This window comes from Amblyomma americanum, chromosome 5, assembly GCF_052857255.1.
Source record: "Amblyomma americanum isolate KBUSLIRL-KWMA chromosome 5, ASM5285725v1, whole genome shotgun sequence".
Taxonomy (NCBI): domain Eukaryota; kingdom Metazoa; phylum Arthropoda; class Arachnida; order Ixodida; family Ixodidae; genus Amblyomma; species Amblyomma americanum.
Genome location: NC_135501.1, coordinates 187,877,027 through 187,895,627, shown reverse-complemented (window position 1 = coordinate 187,895,627; position 18,601 = coordinate 187,877,027). Strand labels below are relative to the sequence as shown.

The 18,601-nt window shown below is 47.7% G+C and overlaps 1 protein-coding gene across 1 annotated transcript in view; it reads left to right on the top strand.

Moving 5' to 3' along the window:
* The first annotated feature begins 1,553 nt into the window (after positions 1-1,553).
* The window catches only part of LOC144133238 (uncharacterized), a 72,332-nt gene continuing 55,284 nt past the window's right edge, over positions 1,554-18,601 (top strand). The window contains exons 1-2 of the mRNA XM_077666147.1: positions 1,554-1,877; positions 3,421-3,497. Coding sequence (XP_077522273.1) covers positions 1,784-1,877; positions 3,421-3,497 — 171 coding nt within the window. The 5' untranslated portion in view covers positions 1,554-1,783. The remainder of the gene's footprint in view (positions 1,878-3,420; positions 3,498-18,601) is intronic.

The following is an 18,601-nucleotide window of genomic DNA, read 5'->3' as shown; positions in this document are numbered from 1 at the left end:
CGCAGCATGATGCACGTTATTGCAACAACCGCTTAGCATGCAAGTCGGCGCGCGTACACCTCAGTCGTGTGCAGTAAAAGAACACACGTGCGTTTCGCTTAGCTGCCACGAGGTTGCATCGAGGCTGACTCATGGCAACACTTCGCTGCGATGTGCTGTTTGAAAATTCTTCACGCGGTTCGGCATGTTGGCGGCCGTTGATTTGGGCGCCACGCTGCTGGCTGCAATTTGGTGGCGATGCCAAGGCTAGCAGACGACCAGGCCTGCATGCACTCGACCATTCGTTTTGGAAGCGGCACCGCCACGGCACCGCTGCGGAACTTTATAGAACTGGTGCAGGGAGTGCAGGCGAATCGAACGGACCTTCGCATCATTTGGTTGTCTAAAGCGTGATGTCATAGATCTGCATAGAATGTGTGATGTAGGTCTGGTATTTGTGCCAATTTGAGGAGAATTTTGACGAGGGAAAGGTTAAAAATGAATGGGGACAGGACGGTGCCCTGTGGTGTTCCTTCGGTTCATAGTGTGATTGGGGCAGACTTGTTCCGACCGTTATCACATGCTGTTCTGTTAGTGAGGATAAGGATCGGATGCAGTGGTACGTCGTTTCTCCGGGATTGATTTCTAAAAAGTTTTCCAAAAAGGCTTTGTGGGTGACAATTATCGAAAGCTTTAATAAGGTCTAAACCCAACATTACTTTGGTTCCGGTTCCCTCGTCAGCTTCGATTATGTCTTTGCTAAGCTGCAAGTGTATACGTCTTGGGTAGATATATGGGCCCTGAATCCTAGCATCATTTCAGGTAGGAGGTTCATGTCCTCCACATATTTTTGGAGCCTGTTGAGGATGACATGCTCCATTAGTTTGCCTATGCATGATGTTAATGAAATGGGGAGTAGATTCTCTGTGCTGAGTTTCTTAGCCGGCCGCTTTAGGAATAAAGGTGATTTTCGCGTGTTTCACTCTTGTGGAATGTTGCCTGGCTGCCAGTATTTGTTCATTAGGTCCGTAACCGCCGCGATCGACGTTGTGTCTAAGTTCCTGCGATCCTTATTTGTTACTTTGTCTGGTCCTGCCGCAGATGTCCGTAATTTTCCAATTGCGTACCAGACCTCTGCATCTGGTCTCTCGAATCACGCGCTCTGTAAAGGGGTTGTGTCCGTTTTATCTTTCTGCCGACAAGCGCCGCCACCAGCCTGGCAGCAAGCCTGGCCCAAGTTGATCGGTGCAAACAATAGCCGTTCCTAGATTTTTTTTTCTTTGGCGAGTAATGTGTAGAGTGCCCCATGAACTTAAGCTGCACGCCGAGGACCAAATCAACCAAAGTACCGGTGGTACCAGCACCAATAAACCGTGCACATCGTTTTGACTCCAACAAAACTGTACAATGTGGCGGAATGACCTTCGTTTTTGAAAAAAAATGATCTAAACAATGGTCTACATACTGTTTGTAAATAGTAAGAAACTCTTATGATACTAAAATATGGTCCTAAAGACATCTCTAACGACCACAGCACCCCTTGCCTAAACTGGATTAAACTACTCAATGACAATGCATGTGGTTCGAGGGTATCAAACATGTCGTCTGCACTCTGCATCGTTGGCATCAAATAATGTTTCTGAACACGCGACATATACGTGACCAGACGTCTCAGCACGACAGTTTGGGCCTTTCTTTGTGAAAGCCATGTGACGACGAAGCAACTGTGGGTAAAAACACCGCTGGTTGTGGAAAAAGCTTACTCCTGGCAGCCTTCGAGGGCTATGCCCATTGGAATGCCGAGATGTCTTGGTTGGGCGGCACACTGTCGTCCCTCACGAACCAGATATCAAATCTCACAAGCGAAGTACTTCTCGAAGGGCGTGAAGAGTCGGACGGTACGTTAAACACACGTGCACCGCTGCTCATACTGCATTTCTTAAGCGCACTGCCGCGCTTTCCTCGTGCAAAACAAGGAATTGTGTTACGTTTCCACGTCTCGATCAGCGCAAGCCAACAAGCGCAGCTGTTGCTGTTTGCTCGCGAAAGGACGCTGTTTTGATGAGATCTGCTTTTTAGTTACCATGTCCTATTTCGTTGCGGGGGAGGGATGTCTATTGCTTGCAAATACTGCATGACCGAGTGCGATGTGACAGTTTTAGGGGCTACAGGTTAATAATTTCCAACCCGTGCTTGAAAAACTATGATGACATTGTACGTTGATCGACCAAAAAGTCGGGCTTCAATCTACAGCTTGTTATCCTCACAAGTTTAAGCGAACTTGGATGCATTCTGACATTGTTTCCCTCTTACTGATGCGACTATTGCTGCATTCCATGCTGTCATGTTCGACTCACAATAGAAGCTGAACCGCTTTTTGTGTATCAAATTCACGCACGCTTCTTCTCGTTGGCGCATGGGGAATGTCGTGACGGAAGCTTATTTTTATGTGTACGAGTATGTAGTGAGGGTCACCATGGATTCCCGTGCAAAGCTGGTTGGACTTTCTGTGTGGCATGTGTCCTGTGTTTCGAGTAACAGCAGCGGATGTTCCCATGGTTGTCAGGAGATTAGATCAATTTCGAATATATAATTTCTCTGGTCAGTGCTGTTATGATCTAGATGCTTACACCGAAACGTGATGGTTTAACTGAATGACAACTGATAATGTATCACTTGCGTCCGTAATATGATGTCATTCAGTAACTGAACACTTATATCACTGGGAACAATTCTTTCACATTGTGTGTCATACAGTACTTATCTACAATTGTGAGCACACATGACACAAACATTCCAGAAAAGTAAAAATGTAGAGACGGCTACCTCTCTTTTACAAATAATGGTCATCATACATCACTAATGAAGACCAAAAGTGCTGAAGTTTAATGCCTGTCAATGAAGATCTTCATATTTTTGTTATTTTTGTAGCCCTGTTTAGACTTGATTTGCTAAAAAGAATTATGCAAAAGGCCTTTACACCTAGTAAAACAAATACATTTGCTGTACAGCGTGTGCAGTGGTGATTCATTTAATTGCTCCAAGAACAGATGTTCAGCAATTTTTTTTGCTGCTAGGCAAGCATAAAAAAAAATGAAAATTGGTTTTGAGGAAAGGAAATGAGGCAATAATTGCAGTAATTGTCTCACATATCTAGGTGGACACCCAACAGGGCCAGAAGGGAAGGGATAAAGGAGGGAGTGAAAGAAGAAAGAGCGGCTGTAGTGGAGGTCTCCCGTATAATTTCAACCACCTGGGGATCTTTAACCTGCACTGACATCACACAGCACACGGGTTCCTTTTGCGTTTCACCTCCATCGAAACGCGGCCACCGCAGTTGGGTTCGAACCCAGCAAGATGCGTAGAATGTTGTTAGCATAATTTTCAGTTTTAAGAGCCATACTGTTGTAGATACCTAATTCAGACTGACCTCTCTTTCAGACCAAGGAGCCCAGCTCCAGCTGCTCAAAAGTCGCCTGGAGCAAATTGAAGGATGCAATGTGACCCTTCGAAAAGAGGTATGGATTTTGGGTCCTGCACCTTTTTCTCTACAGCCACCTTCTGAGCAGGGACATTCGGGTGTTATCTAGGTTGTGCTGACTCCAAACCCCCACTGGCAGATTTTGCTTGAAAGATGAGCCCTTGGCACTTCATTTCTACCTCAAGCGGCACTGGCAGCCGTCATGGCTCAGTGGTTATGGCGCTCACCTGCTGACTTAGAAGATGCAGGTTCATTCCCGGCCATGGCGGTCAAATTTCGATGGAGACGAAATATTAGAGGCCTGTGTACTGTGCGGTGTCAGTGCACGTTCAAGAACCCCAGGTGGCCGAAATTTCCGGAGCCCTTTACTGTGGCATCCCTCATCGCCTGAGTCGCATTGGGATGGTAAACCCCCATAAACTATAAACCAAACCAAGTGACAGTAATTGCAGTCATGCTTTAATCAAAAGAACTGCTTTGTTACCTTGGTAAATGTGTTCCAACTTGTCTGAAAAGGGATGAGTCTATGTACATTACTGTATCATCAACAGATTTGTTGCTTGATTTTAAGTTGTAGATGCAATAGTTCGAACCTCCTACATTAAACCGAATACCAATATTAACAATTATTTGTCATATTTCATTAACAGCCAGGAAGCTGTACATAGTACACTTTTTTTTCCATTGTGTGTCTTTGTTGCTTGAATATGTCAGATTTTTTCAAACAACCTTGTATTCAGATAACTAAAGATTTCCTAATGTATGAAGCTAGTTTTGCACAATAAGTGCCGTATGACGTTTTCGTGGTACTTGGACATATTTTGTTAGCATTAAAAATTGGTTACATCTAAAATAAATAATAGAGCCAAGCACCTGATGATGGAATATGAATACCACTAGCAGGCAAGTCATGCATACTGTCACATAGTGATGACAGCAGTTAGGGCTGCAAGTGTAACTCACAAACAGGTAGGCTGACAAAGAACTTGGAACTCTTTATTGAATAAACTTGTGCAGCATTAAGTGCACTTGGTGAAATCAGAAAGCCCGTCGCTTCTGGCCGCGCTCTTTTTAAAAAACACAGTTATCTATCTCTCTCTCATTGTCGTGTTTTTAAAGATGAGCCTGAACTTTCTATATAGCGCTTGCAGCATCGTGAATGATCCCGAATGTCATAAAAGCATCTGCATGTTACTATGATCCTCGTGAAGCTAGGGCACAATAACTCAAATAAATTTAAGTGAATTTTTCTCACTTTTGTTGGAACCTCCTTAGTTGTTATTAATGGAAAATAAATTAATTTAATTTGAATTTGAAATTTAAACTTATCTTGCATGGAAGAGTGATAGTGCACATTGTGCTAGTGGTGATGAACAAAGCACATTGGAAGAAATAACATAAAAACCATTCCAGCAGTATGTCGAAAGCTTGTTTCCCAAAATGTCCACGAGGGCATGTAAGATCTCTTGAGGATCTATTGGTTAGCTTGGCCAATGTTAACAGATATGGAAGGCAACAATTAGGGTGTCTAGCATATATAATGCACCATCTCATCTATTCATGCATCCATTATTTTTCACTGGTATGTTGCTTCAAAAGCTCCTTTGTGTTATTATTACTACTGCTGCGATATTAGGCAGAAATTCATCAGATTTAAAAAACCTCTTTTGATGTGATTATGAGCCAATCCTTAACTTCTCGCAGAAGTTACTTGAACTGCTTAATGAAATGCTTAATCTTGGGAAATGCCAGGCTTATGGTCACGAAAATACTGTCATAGAAGTGCGATTCTGTAATATGAAGCCAACAAAATTACAAGAATTTGTGGTCTTGTTTCCATTCTGTTGACTCTGCTGATGATTTTGTCTTTGCCTACTGGAAGTTCATAATGTGTGTCACAGATGGCGCTACCGCTCTGTTTCATTTGGCTTTTGCAATGAGCTCACTCCTTTGCAGCTAAAGAGAGCGCAGATGCTGCTTTTCATTTCCGCTAGTGTAACGTGTTGACCAAGTTTATGCTAGGCTTGGCTAAACTTTGAATCTATTTTTTGTGCAAGACTTGAAAACATTTTAGACATTTACTTCCGGATAGTGTTTTTAACTTATTCTATGTTCTGCGGAATGGAATTCCTAATGAATAAGCCATAGCCATACAGTGCGTTTTATTATGGTGCAGCTGCGAAGTGCCCATTCATTGGTTTGAGTGTCAGTGTTGCTTAGTTGTAACCGGAGGGTGGTTACCGTAGAAGAAGGTGATTATCTCCGTAACCACAGGGTGGTTACGTGTGGCTACCACAGAAGCAGTTCAGTAACCTTATAGAGGATGGTACCACCCATAGAGGGCGGTAACCTCTGTAGAAGGAGCAGGAGGGTTACCGTAAAAGGAGGAGGATATGGCGAGAGCACAGGAGTGTGACACAGACAGCCTGCGGCAGCTGCTGCTGCAAAATGCACCACCTGAGGAGATTGTCAGTAGTGTTGGCAGGCTAGAGAGGAGCGTCCAGGTGGGATGCAACTTAAAAAAACAGCAGTTGTTAACATTCGGCCGCGGTCTACGGCCTCCAGTATTACTTTGCTAGCCATTCACAACAGTAAACGAAATCAACTTTTTAATGTCTATATTTTTAAAACAAGCCAGGTATCAAAATTGTAGAACTCATAATTTTTTTCTTGTGGTTAGCTTCCTGTTTAGTCAGCAAGCAAAGTTTTAACAACTGACTACTTTTTTGTTGTGGAGGAAATTCTGTGCTGCAGTCCTGAATGTGGGTGGAGCTTCGCTGCAGACCCCACTTGTGTCCGACTATAGTCAAGGGCGGTGACCTCGAGAGTGGTACTACTCAGTGTATTACAAAATGAAAAATTAAGTGATGCTCACATATCTATTGTTGTTGGCAGCGCTTAAACACACAGGCGTAAGACAAACAGGAAAGACGACATCACAGGTGCTGAACTTCAACTTTATTTCAGAACCGCCGAAACGCTGCATATATACCCAAAACACAGGCGCCACTTTCTTATGCATTCGTGGCAACAGAAGTGACCAGGCAAGTAGTGGTAAAACAACAAAGGCTAGAAACAAAAACCAAAGGCTAGAACAGGCAAGGATAAAACCAGAACAAGATGAGACAAAAAAATTTTTTTTGCCAAGCCACCTTTAAAAAATTTCCAACACCTCCAACAATGGGTCAGCACAAACTAGCCTGACCTTATCTGATGCAACAATTCTGTGAAAGCAGTTAGATTTACCCTCAATGACTAGTTTGATGTGTTAACTCCATTGAATGCTTTTACTCCCAGCCCAGACTTCACACATGCGGCAGAATTTATCTAGAGGGTGAATGAGGGTGGGCAGAGGTGGATCAACGGTGGCAGTGGGTGGGTGGGCAGCCTCCTATCTGGGGAGGTGGGATGGGAAGAAGGTGGCCGGTGGTTGCTGCTTCTGAGGGGCAGCTGGTTTTCCCACTGTGTCTTTGAATTCGATTTTACCATTGCTTTTCGGTTGGACTGGTGCTTGGATAGGGGTGGTATGGGGCACTGGATCAAGGGTGGCAGTGGGTAGGTGCTGGTGGAGGCTCCTTGCTTGGGCTGGAGGCTTCACTTCAACACACGTCAGATTTCCGGTGGGGGTGCGGGGGTGACAGGATCACTGCTTTTGCAGTAAGAAACCTCCACAGCTACGCTGGAAAATTCGCATTACCGAGTAGCGTAATTGTCCAATGAGTTTTTTGTTGCATAGCTTTGATGCTGCTTCTGGAAGGAAACTTCTCTATCAGTCATTTTGATATTCTGGCTGCAAAATGTAGCTAGCCTTGTGCAAATCCTGTTGTGTGTCGCACAGAAAGACTAGTGTGTGTATTTTTGAGCATAGTTTCTCTGCTAATACGTCACTACAGGAGCAGAAGCATGGCGCATAGCCTGAGTACTGATACTAATTTAACAAGTAAGAATTACTATGTGCAGCTGCACTGTGGTAACTTAGTATGTATATTTGCACAAGCAGCTCACAAACTATGCTGCATTTTAAAATTTTGGCTCATATCATGTTACAGTTGCCTGTCTGCTGGCAAGAAATGAGCAGGCATTAACAAAATGGGACATTATGTGTTCTTTTGTTATCATTTTAAATAATATACACCCTCCGTCAAAAGTATATGGCCCGAGGGGTTTGCTTGGGAGGCCTGCTGAGGCCGGAAGCCTCCAAACTGCCACTTTATTAGTTTAGGTTCAGCCGACTACACAGATGCAGTGCTGCTTCTTCGCATGCGCAGAAGCAGCTTTCTTGCAGAGCTTGGAACTTAATGGTGGACCTTCGTGCTACTGTGCTCTCTTCGAGAGCGTATACAGCAACACTAGTACAACTATGCGCCGTGTTGTAACCCACAGCGGCAACTTCAGGTGAAGGCGCAGTCATTTAGATGGTATAAAGGGAGATAATGTTCATTTCACTTGAATATCCATGCCTCTTTTCACCCCTCATGCGCACACATTTTTCGTGCCTCTGTTTCAGCATAGGATGCATTCGTGACATCAGGCTGCACACGCCACAATATCTGTGCCATTTTCTCGCACTGTCGTTGCAGTTGCTCACGCATTAATGAGAACATAATGCAAAAGGGGCAGACTACAGACAGCAGCAGCCGTATTTATACGGCCGCCGCTGTCTGCTCCGCCGCCCAGTCTTTCTGCTTGCTTCGTCTTTGTCAGCATCTCGGCTGTCATCCGCTCGTGGTAGTGGGAGTGGAAACCGCTTGTAGTGCACCCTCTGATGTAGTGAAACATGCACTACGCCAAACACCCGCAGTTGTATCAGAAGCTGTCACAGTAAAATAGACCACTTATATGTTGAACTGCACATTGGAGGGCGAAGCATTTCACCTCTATGGCGTAAACTCGTACATAGCAGACGAGTATTGTGGCAGGCATTCGCGACCGCTTGAGTGGGATTGAAACTCTCCGCGGCCTTCTCCGATGAGTCCCAAGAGCGAGTCATGTGTTAGTCATGTATTGACTTTGGAACCTCATCGCCAGTAGCCGACGAAAGCTATCGCTGCTTTGGCACACTGATGACATCCCGGTAATTATTATTATCAGAGCCCATAACTGAGGGACACCGGGGGAAGGGAAATGCAGCCAAAGTCAGGTAGAGTGATCAGATATAGGACCTTTGGGATGAAGGACCGGGGTAATAGAAGGTCAGTGATGGAGGGCCCTACATGCGATGTAACCGGGCTGTTGGTGGTCATGAAAGGAGTTAGCACGCCTTCGTTTTCGAATAACTGCACTGCTCGCAGCAGTTGCATTTCCGAGCTGCGCAAGCGGGGTGCTTGTTTTTTTTCTTTTTCTAACTGTGTGTTATTGAAGCAGAGTGCACAGTGGTCGCCATAATAAGTGGGCTTTACTGTACGCGGGATGGTATCGAACATACTACCATTTCGTTACAAACGAGTCTGAACGTTAGGTACGCGCATCTGTCTGGCTCTATGGACCAGCGACACCCGAAAGAGGCCTCGCCGCGGGGAGCGTGCGTGCGTATAATGGGGGCTGCAGGCGGCGCGTCGTCATGCGCTGTCATGCTTGCTAGACTCGGGGGGCGGGCCGCCGCCGCCTGTTCATATTCCGGGACACGAAGAAGCCGCTGCGGCTGCTGGGAGCTGACGTGTATGCACACTACGTGGCACCAAGGCGCGGGGTTGGGTTCGTTTGTGCGAATTCGCGATCACCCCCACCCGTCCTGCTTGGTTTTTATCGCTGTTCCGTATTAGTTTCCTTGTAATGGATGGAAGACAGGGGAAACGTCTTCATGACCGGTATTAGAGACATCTAGCATATCGCCGCCACTACTGCGCATGCCCAGATCGCCCTGAGGGCGCTCTATGGCTCCATGTGCCATTGGAAGACGTATTTGAAGAAAATGGCGAATTTTAATAACTTGCAACACAGTTAAACAAAAATAAAGGGAAAAAAAGCTGAGCATAGTGGAAATTGCCATCCATCACCCCGTTTCAAAGGGGACGCTCCTACCGTCCGCCCGTCCGTCCGTCCGTCCGTCCGTCCATCCCCATGCTGGCCAGTTGCGCTCAATGGACGCGGCAGGTGTGCAACGCGTGCGTAACGCGCGATGCAAACCACTATTTTGACGCTTTAGGACAGCTCCGAGGTGTTTGAGCATTTAGCACTGTGTGCTGTGTTCACAAAGACACGAATTAAGAGACGACTCAGACCAAGCGCAGTCCGTGTCGTCACAGCGCACAGTGCTAACTGAACTAAATCTAACTTGCATTGTTAGTTACCTAAATTTAGCTTAGCGTGTACCGCCACCGCGTACCATGCCGCGCCACTACGCATGCGCAGATTGGTCCCTACGCGCGAGACGGGCGCGCTGCAGTTGACGGGAACGTGGCGCCATCTGATGCCCTCTGGGCGATCTGCGAATCGCAGTGATGGGGCGTGGTACGCCGTTAGCGGCAGCGGTAGTGATACGCGGTACGCGCTGCGCTAAAAGTATCTTTTGGGAGTTCCGGAACGTGGGGCTTGGGGACTTAGGGTGGGGAAAGCGGGGCGGTGAAGTGAGCCAGTTCGCTTTATAGAGATCGGATTTGGACAGAGTCTGTTTGATGGTTTCAATGTGTCGGCAGTCCCAGAACGTATGAGTGTTGATACGTACACAGCGGAAGTGGCCGGTGTTGTCCTGGACGTTTAGTCCGTACAGGGAGGAGGCGCTGAATTTAGGTGTGCCGCCGCGCGCTATACACCTCCTGGCGCGAGAGAGGAAGGATTGGGTTGTGAGATTGGAAGGCGGATGAGTAATATCGCTCCCCCAGAAAATGTGTCGCAGGAAATGATTTATTTCGGGACACTGCAGGTAAAGGTGCATATTATCTGTTATATATACCTGACATAAATGTCTTGCGTCGATGCACCTAAGCGTGGGGCTGCCTGCGTGTACGTATGTCTTGCTATTTCTCTACTGCGCTTTCTTGTGTATTAATGAGTCAATAGAAGTAAGACTTATACACATGTTGTGTAGTAGTCGCTTTTTTGTTTCACCGTTTTGTGACGCACTTGCCTCTGTGCCCGGTAGAGTGACGACAGGTAGATGCCATGGGTTACTTGACAACACAAAGTGGACAAGAGAGATGGGGGGAGCCTCGGGGTGCTTAGCGAACGTTTCCACGAAATTCTTTTCGTCTGGGCAAGGCGTTCATCATTGGCGGGGTTTAAATAGGGCGTTCACTCCGAGGAGGAAGCCCAGGTGTGGGGGAGGGGTGATCAAATAGGGCCTTCACTCCGAGGAAGTCACGGTGCGCTCACCGTGGCTTCCACCTCGCAGTGAAGGCCCTATTTAAACCCCGCCAATGATGGTATCTATTCCCTAATGGAAACACTCAGTAACACAGATGCGCAGGAATGAAGATCGTGTGTTTCGCCTTCGTTCCTGTGTGTTGTGCTGTTTCCAAACGGCCCGCAGCCGTCCGAGGAGTGTCGAACTGTTTGTTTTGCCGCCACGGGATGACGCGACAATCGGCAGGCCTGCAATTGAATTTTGCACATATCAGCATGCTGGGTATTGAAGCGTATGTGCGCCCAAGGGGGCGCTTCACAACAGGTATACGAAGACCCGTGTTGTTAATGGCACCGCTGACGTGGCAGCTGATGCGGATGGAGATCGTGCGTGAGGCGCTCGTGTGCTTAAACGCTGCACAGCACAGGCTGCACACGCGCACTCGTAACCAGCAAGTCGCGTACGCAGCTGTGGCACATCTGACGCTGATTCGAGGTCTCATATGTGTGCGTGTCAGCACGTACGTTGGCATCAGTGGTGAGAAAGGTTACGAGAGCTGCGAGGCGGCCAATTAGCGCTCGCGAGCCATTACGGGTTGGGATTATATAATGCTGCCATACCCGTGTCACGGGGACAAATTTAATGCCATCAAGTGCTTACTGCCTAAAGTGTTAATAGCGTTAGCCTTACTGCCATTCGCAGCCTACTGGGTTCGGCACAACTCATTCGCCCGAGGCATGCGTACTCTCGTGCCCATTCCTCACGCTGGAAAGCATGCAGCTTCGTTGGGAACAACCTCCGATCAGAGGAAAGCATGTTTTATACACGGCTTCCTGCTACGTTTTCGTTGCGAATGACGCCATTTTTACCGGAACTCCTGGCTTGACAAGCGAGTTCGTAGCTACTTTTCGACTTGTCAAATTCGATTTATTTCGCTTGGTTTCCGCCTCATCTTGGTTTTAACGCTCAAAACCCGGGCTCAGCGGAAAGCATAGTATCGAGCGAAGAAAGCGTTGTTTAACGAAACATCGCGGCTTATTTCGGTCGGCAATGCGGGGCAAGCTTTCTGCTCCGCGAAACCGAAGATCGTATTTCAATGGGCGGTTTGGATTCAGATCCTGAGTGCTGATCGGACCGCGATGGCAAGGTGCCTAGACTCATTAGACACGTTGCTCGTTCGCGGATTCTGGAGAGCTCCTCCAGATCGCCGTTTGGAATACGCCATTAGTAGACGACCGCGAAGTCTGGCTGGTTCGACGAAAATTTTTCTTATCTTTAGCAACATCGCCTTGTGCCTTCAGCAGCACTGATTATACGCCGGCTTTTGGAGCCATCCATTAGTACAAGTGTAATAATACACGCGATGCGCAGCGTTTGACCTGCACCCCGGATCAGTGCCGTGGAATGCGCGGTACGTTGCCAACCGACCGCCGACCGATTGCGCATGCGCCGTTCAGCATCGAGACCGTGGCATACCGGACGTGCAGAGATCGGAAACGATCCCTTGCCGAAATATCCCGATTGTCTTTGCGCGTATACAAAGCTAGACCTATCTCCCGCGTTGCGCAGTCTTCGCCCATAAGTGGGCATCCCTAGAGCAAGAACAAAAAAAAACGCTGTTTCCGATGTGGCGGGCTGGGATTTTTCTAGCCCCCCTCCCCCCCCCCCTCTTCCTTTTTCCTAGATCGCTTGGTACAAAGCTGGCGCGTGTGCGTATATCGCTCGCATCCGACACGAAGGACGCTCCATGGATATATACAGGGCTGCATGCAAAACACATGCGACTCTATGCCTTCCGCCCCTTTTTGTTTTGTTTGTTTTTTCTTGTTTCTGGGGCAGCTGCCATGTGTGTGTGGCCCCGCGGGGTTCCAAGCGCATGCTCACGGAAAGCTCGTCCCGGCTGGTGCGCTTGTGTCGCAAGCCACGCGGTCGGGATATTCGCCAACGCTATCTATACACGCGTGGCTGAAAAAAAGAAAAGCAATAAGAGGAAAGGATATGAATCCCTGCTGCATTTGGCCCGTGGAGGCCAGTGCGACAGGAACTGCGGCACCTGTTGCTGCCGCTGTGGGTATAGCGGTGCGCTATATTGTAGGCATAGAGCAAATAAAAACGATATGTGAACAGACAGACACCGATAGCTGCATGACTGCGCCGGGGGTTCGGGACGTGATCTCTGCGCTGGGTTTTTGGTTTTTTTTTTCTGGCGGCGTACGCGGCCAGACAGCTCATAATCACGCTGCAATACCCATCCAGGTGGAAACGGAGAGATGGGACATGGCCGCTGCCGCCGGCCCGTTTGTTGTTTGCGGAGCGGCAGGTTTTTGCGCGCGATCATTGGTGGATCGGACGTCACGTGATCCGATTACGTGTATACGTCGAAGCTCTGCTGTCTCCTCGGGCTCGCGGCTGCAACGTTACGAAGTGATATGAACCCTATTTGAAGCGCATTTGTCGTTGGGGCATGCATGCTGTTACGCGTTGACCGCCGGCTGAATGAACTATTAAAGAGCCCGTCTATTAAAGAAGTCTGACCGAAGCCTTCCTGCGTTCGGAGAGCTCTTTAACCTCGGTATCTGAAGCCTAGCTCTTCTTTGATGGCGTTGCCCCCAAACTCTCCAGTTTGTGTGATATGAATTATCCTGATTAGTTTTTGTGTAAGAGAAGCATCAAAAACTTCAAGCCGCCGCGGTGGCTGAGTGGTTATGGCGCTCGGCTGCCGGCCCGAAAGACGCGGGTTCGATCCCGGCCGCGGCGTTCGAATTTCGATGGAGGCGAAATTCTAGAGGCCCGTGTGCTGTGCGTTGTCAGTGCACGTTAAAGAACCCCAGGTGGTCGAAATTTCCGGAGCCCTTCACTACGGCGTCTCTCATAGCCTGAGTTGCTTTGGGAAACCCCTATAAACCAAACCAACCAACCAAAAACTTCAAAAAAGGTAGGGATGTGAAAGAAGGGTGGGATGTGAAAGTAAAGTTTGGGCTCTATTATTAGAGTCGTTTCTAGCAACTGTACTGTATGCACTGTTCTCATTTCAATCGCTAACCATCTAAACGTTTCTCTGTTAGTCTAGACAAGTAAGTGTAAGCGCCTTTTTCCAAACCCCGGTGTGCGAGGCTAGCGCAAAGGGTGTCGTCGCAAAGTCCCCACCACCTGTTGCCGTATCGGTCGCCGCGACAAGCACGTGGAAGCGAGTCTCCGTTGCTCGCCGAGCGCGGCCTGGGCAGAAAATGGCGCCCGTCGCGCGCGCGCGCGCGCATGCGCGCACGCGTGAATTCGCGGTTGCCGCCGAGCCCCCTGTTTCGGTCGGGCGCCTGCCGGAGCAGCCCGTGTTCCCGTTCGGGCGGCGGCCGAAAAGAGCCATGGCTGGCTGATTAGCGCATATTAATTAATTGGCGGCAGGAGCGTCTCGTCCCCCCGCATACGCACAGCTTCGAATGCGGGGGGAGGGGGGGCGGCAGGGTGCATGCACGCGCCCCGCCGTCCTGTTTGGCGTCGTCGTCCCATTGTGGCTGCCTGGCCATGTGTGAAAAGGGGCCGTTTCCCCACCGCGTCCATTGGTCGCGCTTCGGTGGCCGCGCCGTCGTGTCCCTCCCGTTGTGTAGTGCTGCAGCTCCTGCCGCAGTCGGCGCGTTGTTGTTGCGCTGTTCGCGGCAGCCGGCGTCTTTGCTCGCGTCGCTTGTGTCCTCGTCGCTACTTCTGGCGATGCGGCTGAAGGCGGTCCTCGCCGCCGCCCGAGCTCGCGGCGTATCGCTGCGAGCGAGAGCTGGCTGCTACCGGGTGAACCAGAGGGAAGACTTGGCGCTTTCCCCCTCCTCGAACCCTGTAGTTTTTTTTTTTTTTGTCGCTGTTATGTCCTCCGCGCGCTGTACTAGATGTGTGCACGAGGATACGCAGTGTGACCACAGTCGGTATCCCGTCCGTTACGTACATCGACGCGCGGACGAAAGCACTGTGATTGGTTTAAAGCGCAGGATGAGCGCAGGACAGATCGCTATGTCCTGTCAATTTCGTTACTTCCTGCGCTGGCCGCTTGCGCTGAAAACCAATTCCAGTAATGCACCAACTAACCTGCAGAAACGTCCTCACAAAAGCACCCGGTCGGATTATCCGAGTGTATACGCCGTTTAAGTTAAGCGGTGGTCACGTTTGTGTGGGAAGGAGGGTTAATTCAGCGCCTTGAGGGGGTCCATTCGTGTGGCGGTGCTTGTAGTACTCACGCACTTAGCCTTCGAGATTCGAGCGGCGAGACATGGTTCAGCCAGTTTTAGCCAAGCCTGCCTTCATAAGCCCACTATCGGATGGCATTGCTCAAATTGTCATCCCTCTCGTCTATATTGTGATTGGCAGTAGTATTTTTCGTTGTTGTCATGTGTAGCAAAAGGCAGTTTTCATATGCGTGTGACATGACAGTCACATAGTTAATGTACTGACCTCGTGTTGTCCCCTAGTGGAGATTGGTGGTGCGTTATTTGATAGGTACAGCTTTAGTTCCATGACTTGTATACCGCTGCTGCTACCGCTTTGCAGTTTCGCATAGTTATTCTTTTCGTACAAATATTCGCGCAAGTATAGCGAATAATATCATACAGATGCTCGATTCGTATCCGAATCGGTTGCTTCACTGTTCGATTCGTTTGATGCGGTTTTTAACAGCACTCTTCGTATCAGATTCGGTAGCAGAGGTTGACTATTCGTATTGTAATCGGTCGCGAAAAAGTACTTTCCGCGTCCCCTAACATTCGGGATCAGAAACTCTTTCAAGTAGACCACTTAACTTGAGACCAGATTAACTTGACCTAACAGGAGGGCCCTACAGTGCCGGTGCAGCCATCGACCTTTCGAGGCTGATATCACATTTAAATTCAACCCATTTCCTTACTCCTTGGATTGTATTTGCAGATTCCCTTCTTTGCACCTGAGCTAAGTTCTTGTGCCTGACATGCTTTAACTCAAGTAGTTTTTTTTTCTTCTTGCCTTGTGCTCTCTTTAAAAAAAAACATGGAATTAGTGTTGCAAGTGAGATTATAACAAAAAGGTTATACTGTCAGCGAGTGGCTTAATTAATTATTTTGTGCAGTGAAGAAAGTGCGCCAGGAATTGAGTCGCCGAGCCTTTCAGTGCCAATGATTTTGACAGCAGAAAGAGAAGTGCTTTGTCAGTCGGAAAGTGCAAGCAGAGAGTCGGTATGCCTGGCAGTTCAAGGTTTAACAAAAACTGCACGCTGTGCTGTAAGGGGTACGAGGGCAATTCCAGGGTGCAACAGCCATATGAGTCAGTCTGTATTTGTCGCCAAACACTTCTAACGGTCCTTGCGCTGTGTTATAAGTATCTGTTTACCACAGTCCAGACATTCACATTGCAGTCCTTATTATACGACAAAAATATGCAGGTCCCAATGGGCTTTGTGCATTTAAACCCTGTCAGCTGTCTAAACAGCAAGTTTCCATGTTAAGGCATGCATGCTTTGATAAAGTTTCATCCCCTGAAAAACTGTCCATAATTCAGGCCACCATATTACAGGGTGGATATTAACGAGGTATGGCTGCATACAGCAGAATGTGGTACATTTTTTTGTTCTAATAATGTCACAAGCACCAAATCATTGCACCATTTCTATGACTGGCATGGGTTCCTAATCGTGAAAAACACTATGTACTCTCACGCTGCTGAATTGTCGTGGCCCATTAAATTGTTCCTTCCAAATCTGCACGCTTTTTGAAAAGCATTCCTGTGATAGCCAACTTTTCGTTCTTTGTGACATACACTTGCACCTTAGTCTCTTTGAGAAAGCATGCGATAAAATCCTTTATAGAATAATGCCTTGCATCGTACTGGTCTGAGCGGGATTTAAGTGATTCTAGCCACCTAACAGCAGCTGGCCCATGCTAACTCTAGCTCATCCTGCCTTTCTTTTTTTGGAATCTCGGGCAACCCCAAAGGTATTGTACTTGGCCCTTCCCTTTTTCTTGCATTCAGTAATGACCTTCTTTCACTGTTTCATTTCACTAGTCTTCATTGATTGCTATATGGTCTGCCATCTCGCTATCAATATCAACATTCCTACCCTCCAGAACAACCGTCTCCGTGCTTGAGAATGGCCTATTTGCCAATGTTAATAGGACTGCATTAATAGTTTTTACTGTCAGCCATACCCGTCTCCATTACAAGGTGATATGCGTCAGTATTTCCTTTGTGCTTGTATCCTACCCTGTTTCAAGCGAAGCAACACAGAGACTTCCATTATGCGATGTGGTTAAAATGCTAGGTGCGTATGTTTACGCATGTAACTTTTATGTGCGTGTGTCATTTGATCCTTATCCTCATCTGAAATGGCCAGCCAGGTATGTTATTGGGCCAGCAAAAGGGTGCCTCCTTCTCCTCTATAATAAAGCTAAATTTCACTTACAGTTCTGCCATCATGAATGGAGTCAGATTATAGCTGCTGTGAATTTTGTGTGTCAATGTGATTTTCTTACATTGACGGCAGTGAAACGCATGGAAAGGCACAAACCTGTACTCAATATTAATTTATTCATAGGGTTGCTGTTTTGCTTACATTACTAACTCGAGTTTTCATATAAGGCCCTGAGGAGGATCATCATTTTGGTGTATTGTTTTGAAAACGGAGGCCACAAAACAAGACATTTGTTTGCTTAATACATGCAGCCCTTCTAGGACTGTTTAAATTCACATACACACCCTGTATGAAGCTGGAAAGTAGGCATAGCCTAGGCAAAGATCTTCAAGCAGTTAAGTTAACAACTAAGTCATTTTAACATAAGGTATGCCTAAAGGGAACTTTGGCAGTTTGACAAGCAAACTGGCAATGAAATAAGCTTTACTTTGCAGAAGATGTTGCTAATAACAACAGCTAGCATGTATATAGCATGTAATATTAGCTAGCATAGTAGCTAGCATGTAATATTAGGAGGAAAAAATCTTAGCTCGTAGTTAGAACGGTTGCATATATGGGTGGTCTTCAGTGGAGTCTAGCGGTCGAACGAGTTGTGTCACGATCGCGGTGTGATGCCTTTTTTTCACTTTCTGAAGTAGAAATAGCGCAAACGTTAATCGTTTCCCGAGACGCTGTTTTAGAACCTCGCCTGCGGTGTTGCAGAGTTTGTGGCGACTTCGTTCGCGGACGTCAGAATCGTCCGCGCAGAGATCCATGGCTATCACAACCGATCGCGGTTTTACCCGCTACGAAAAATCTCACAGCTAAACATGTCTCGTAAACATGTCTGTGTGTTCGTACGGCAAGATATGTTCGTGTTTTGCTACGGCAGATGCCTGTGCTGCCGCACGGGCGGCACTGACGAGCGCGCCAATCAGAACGCCGGAGTCGTCCGCTCGGTCGCATGCAGCAAACTTAATCGTGTAGCACCTCATCCGCAACGCGCCCTCACGCGGCCGTGCGCATGGTCGCAAGGACGCGTGCGCATGCGGAACAAAAAAAAAAAACGATCGTACAGCAGCCTTTACCCTCCGTGTTGCCAATCATGCCGGCTACAGCCTACATTACAGCATCTAGATTTCGGCGACGTGCGTTTTTAAGCACGCAAGACACAACACGTTTAACATCGGCGGATTATGAGCACCTTAAATATTATTGGAACAGGAAAATTTGTTGCTCTCGGCAGCTTGAAGTATCACTGACGAGGCTGCGCTGCCGCATCCCCCCTCTAAATTTCTATTTACACAAGTGGGGTTTGGCGCTCTCTCCCCTTTGTGCATTTTGCCGTGAGCCTGAATCTATAGAACATTTTTGGCTGTATTGTCGCCGATTCAACTCTCTGAGAAAAAGGTTACTGGAGGAGCCCTTGCAGCAACTTGGCCTTAGTTTGAGCAGCCCGCTCTTG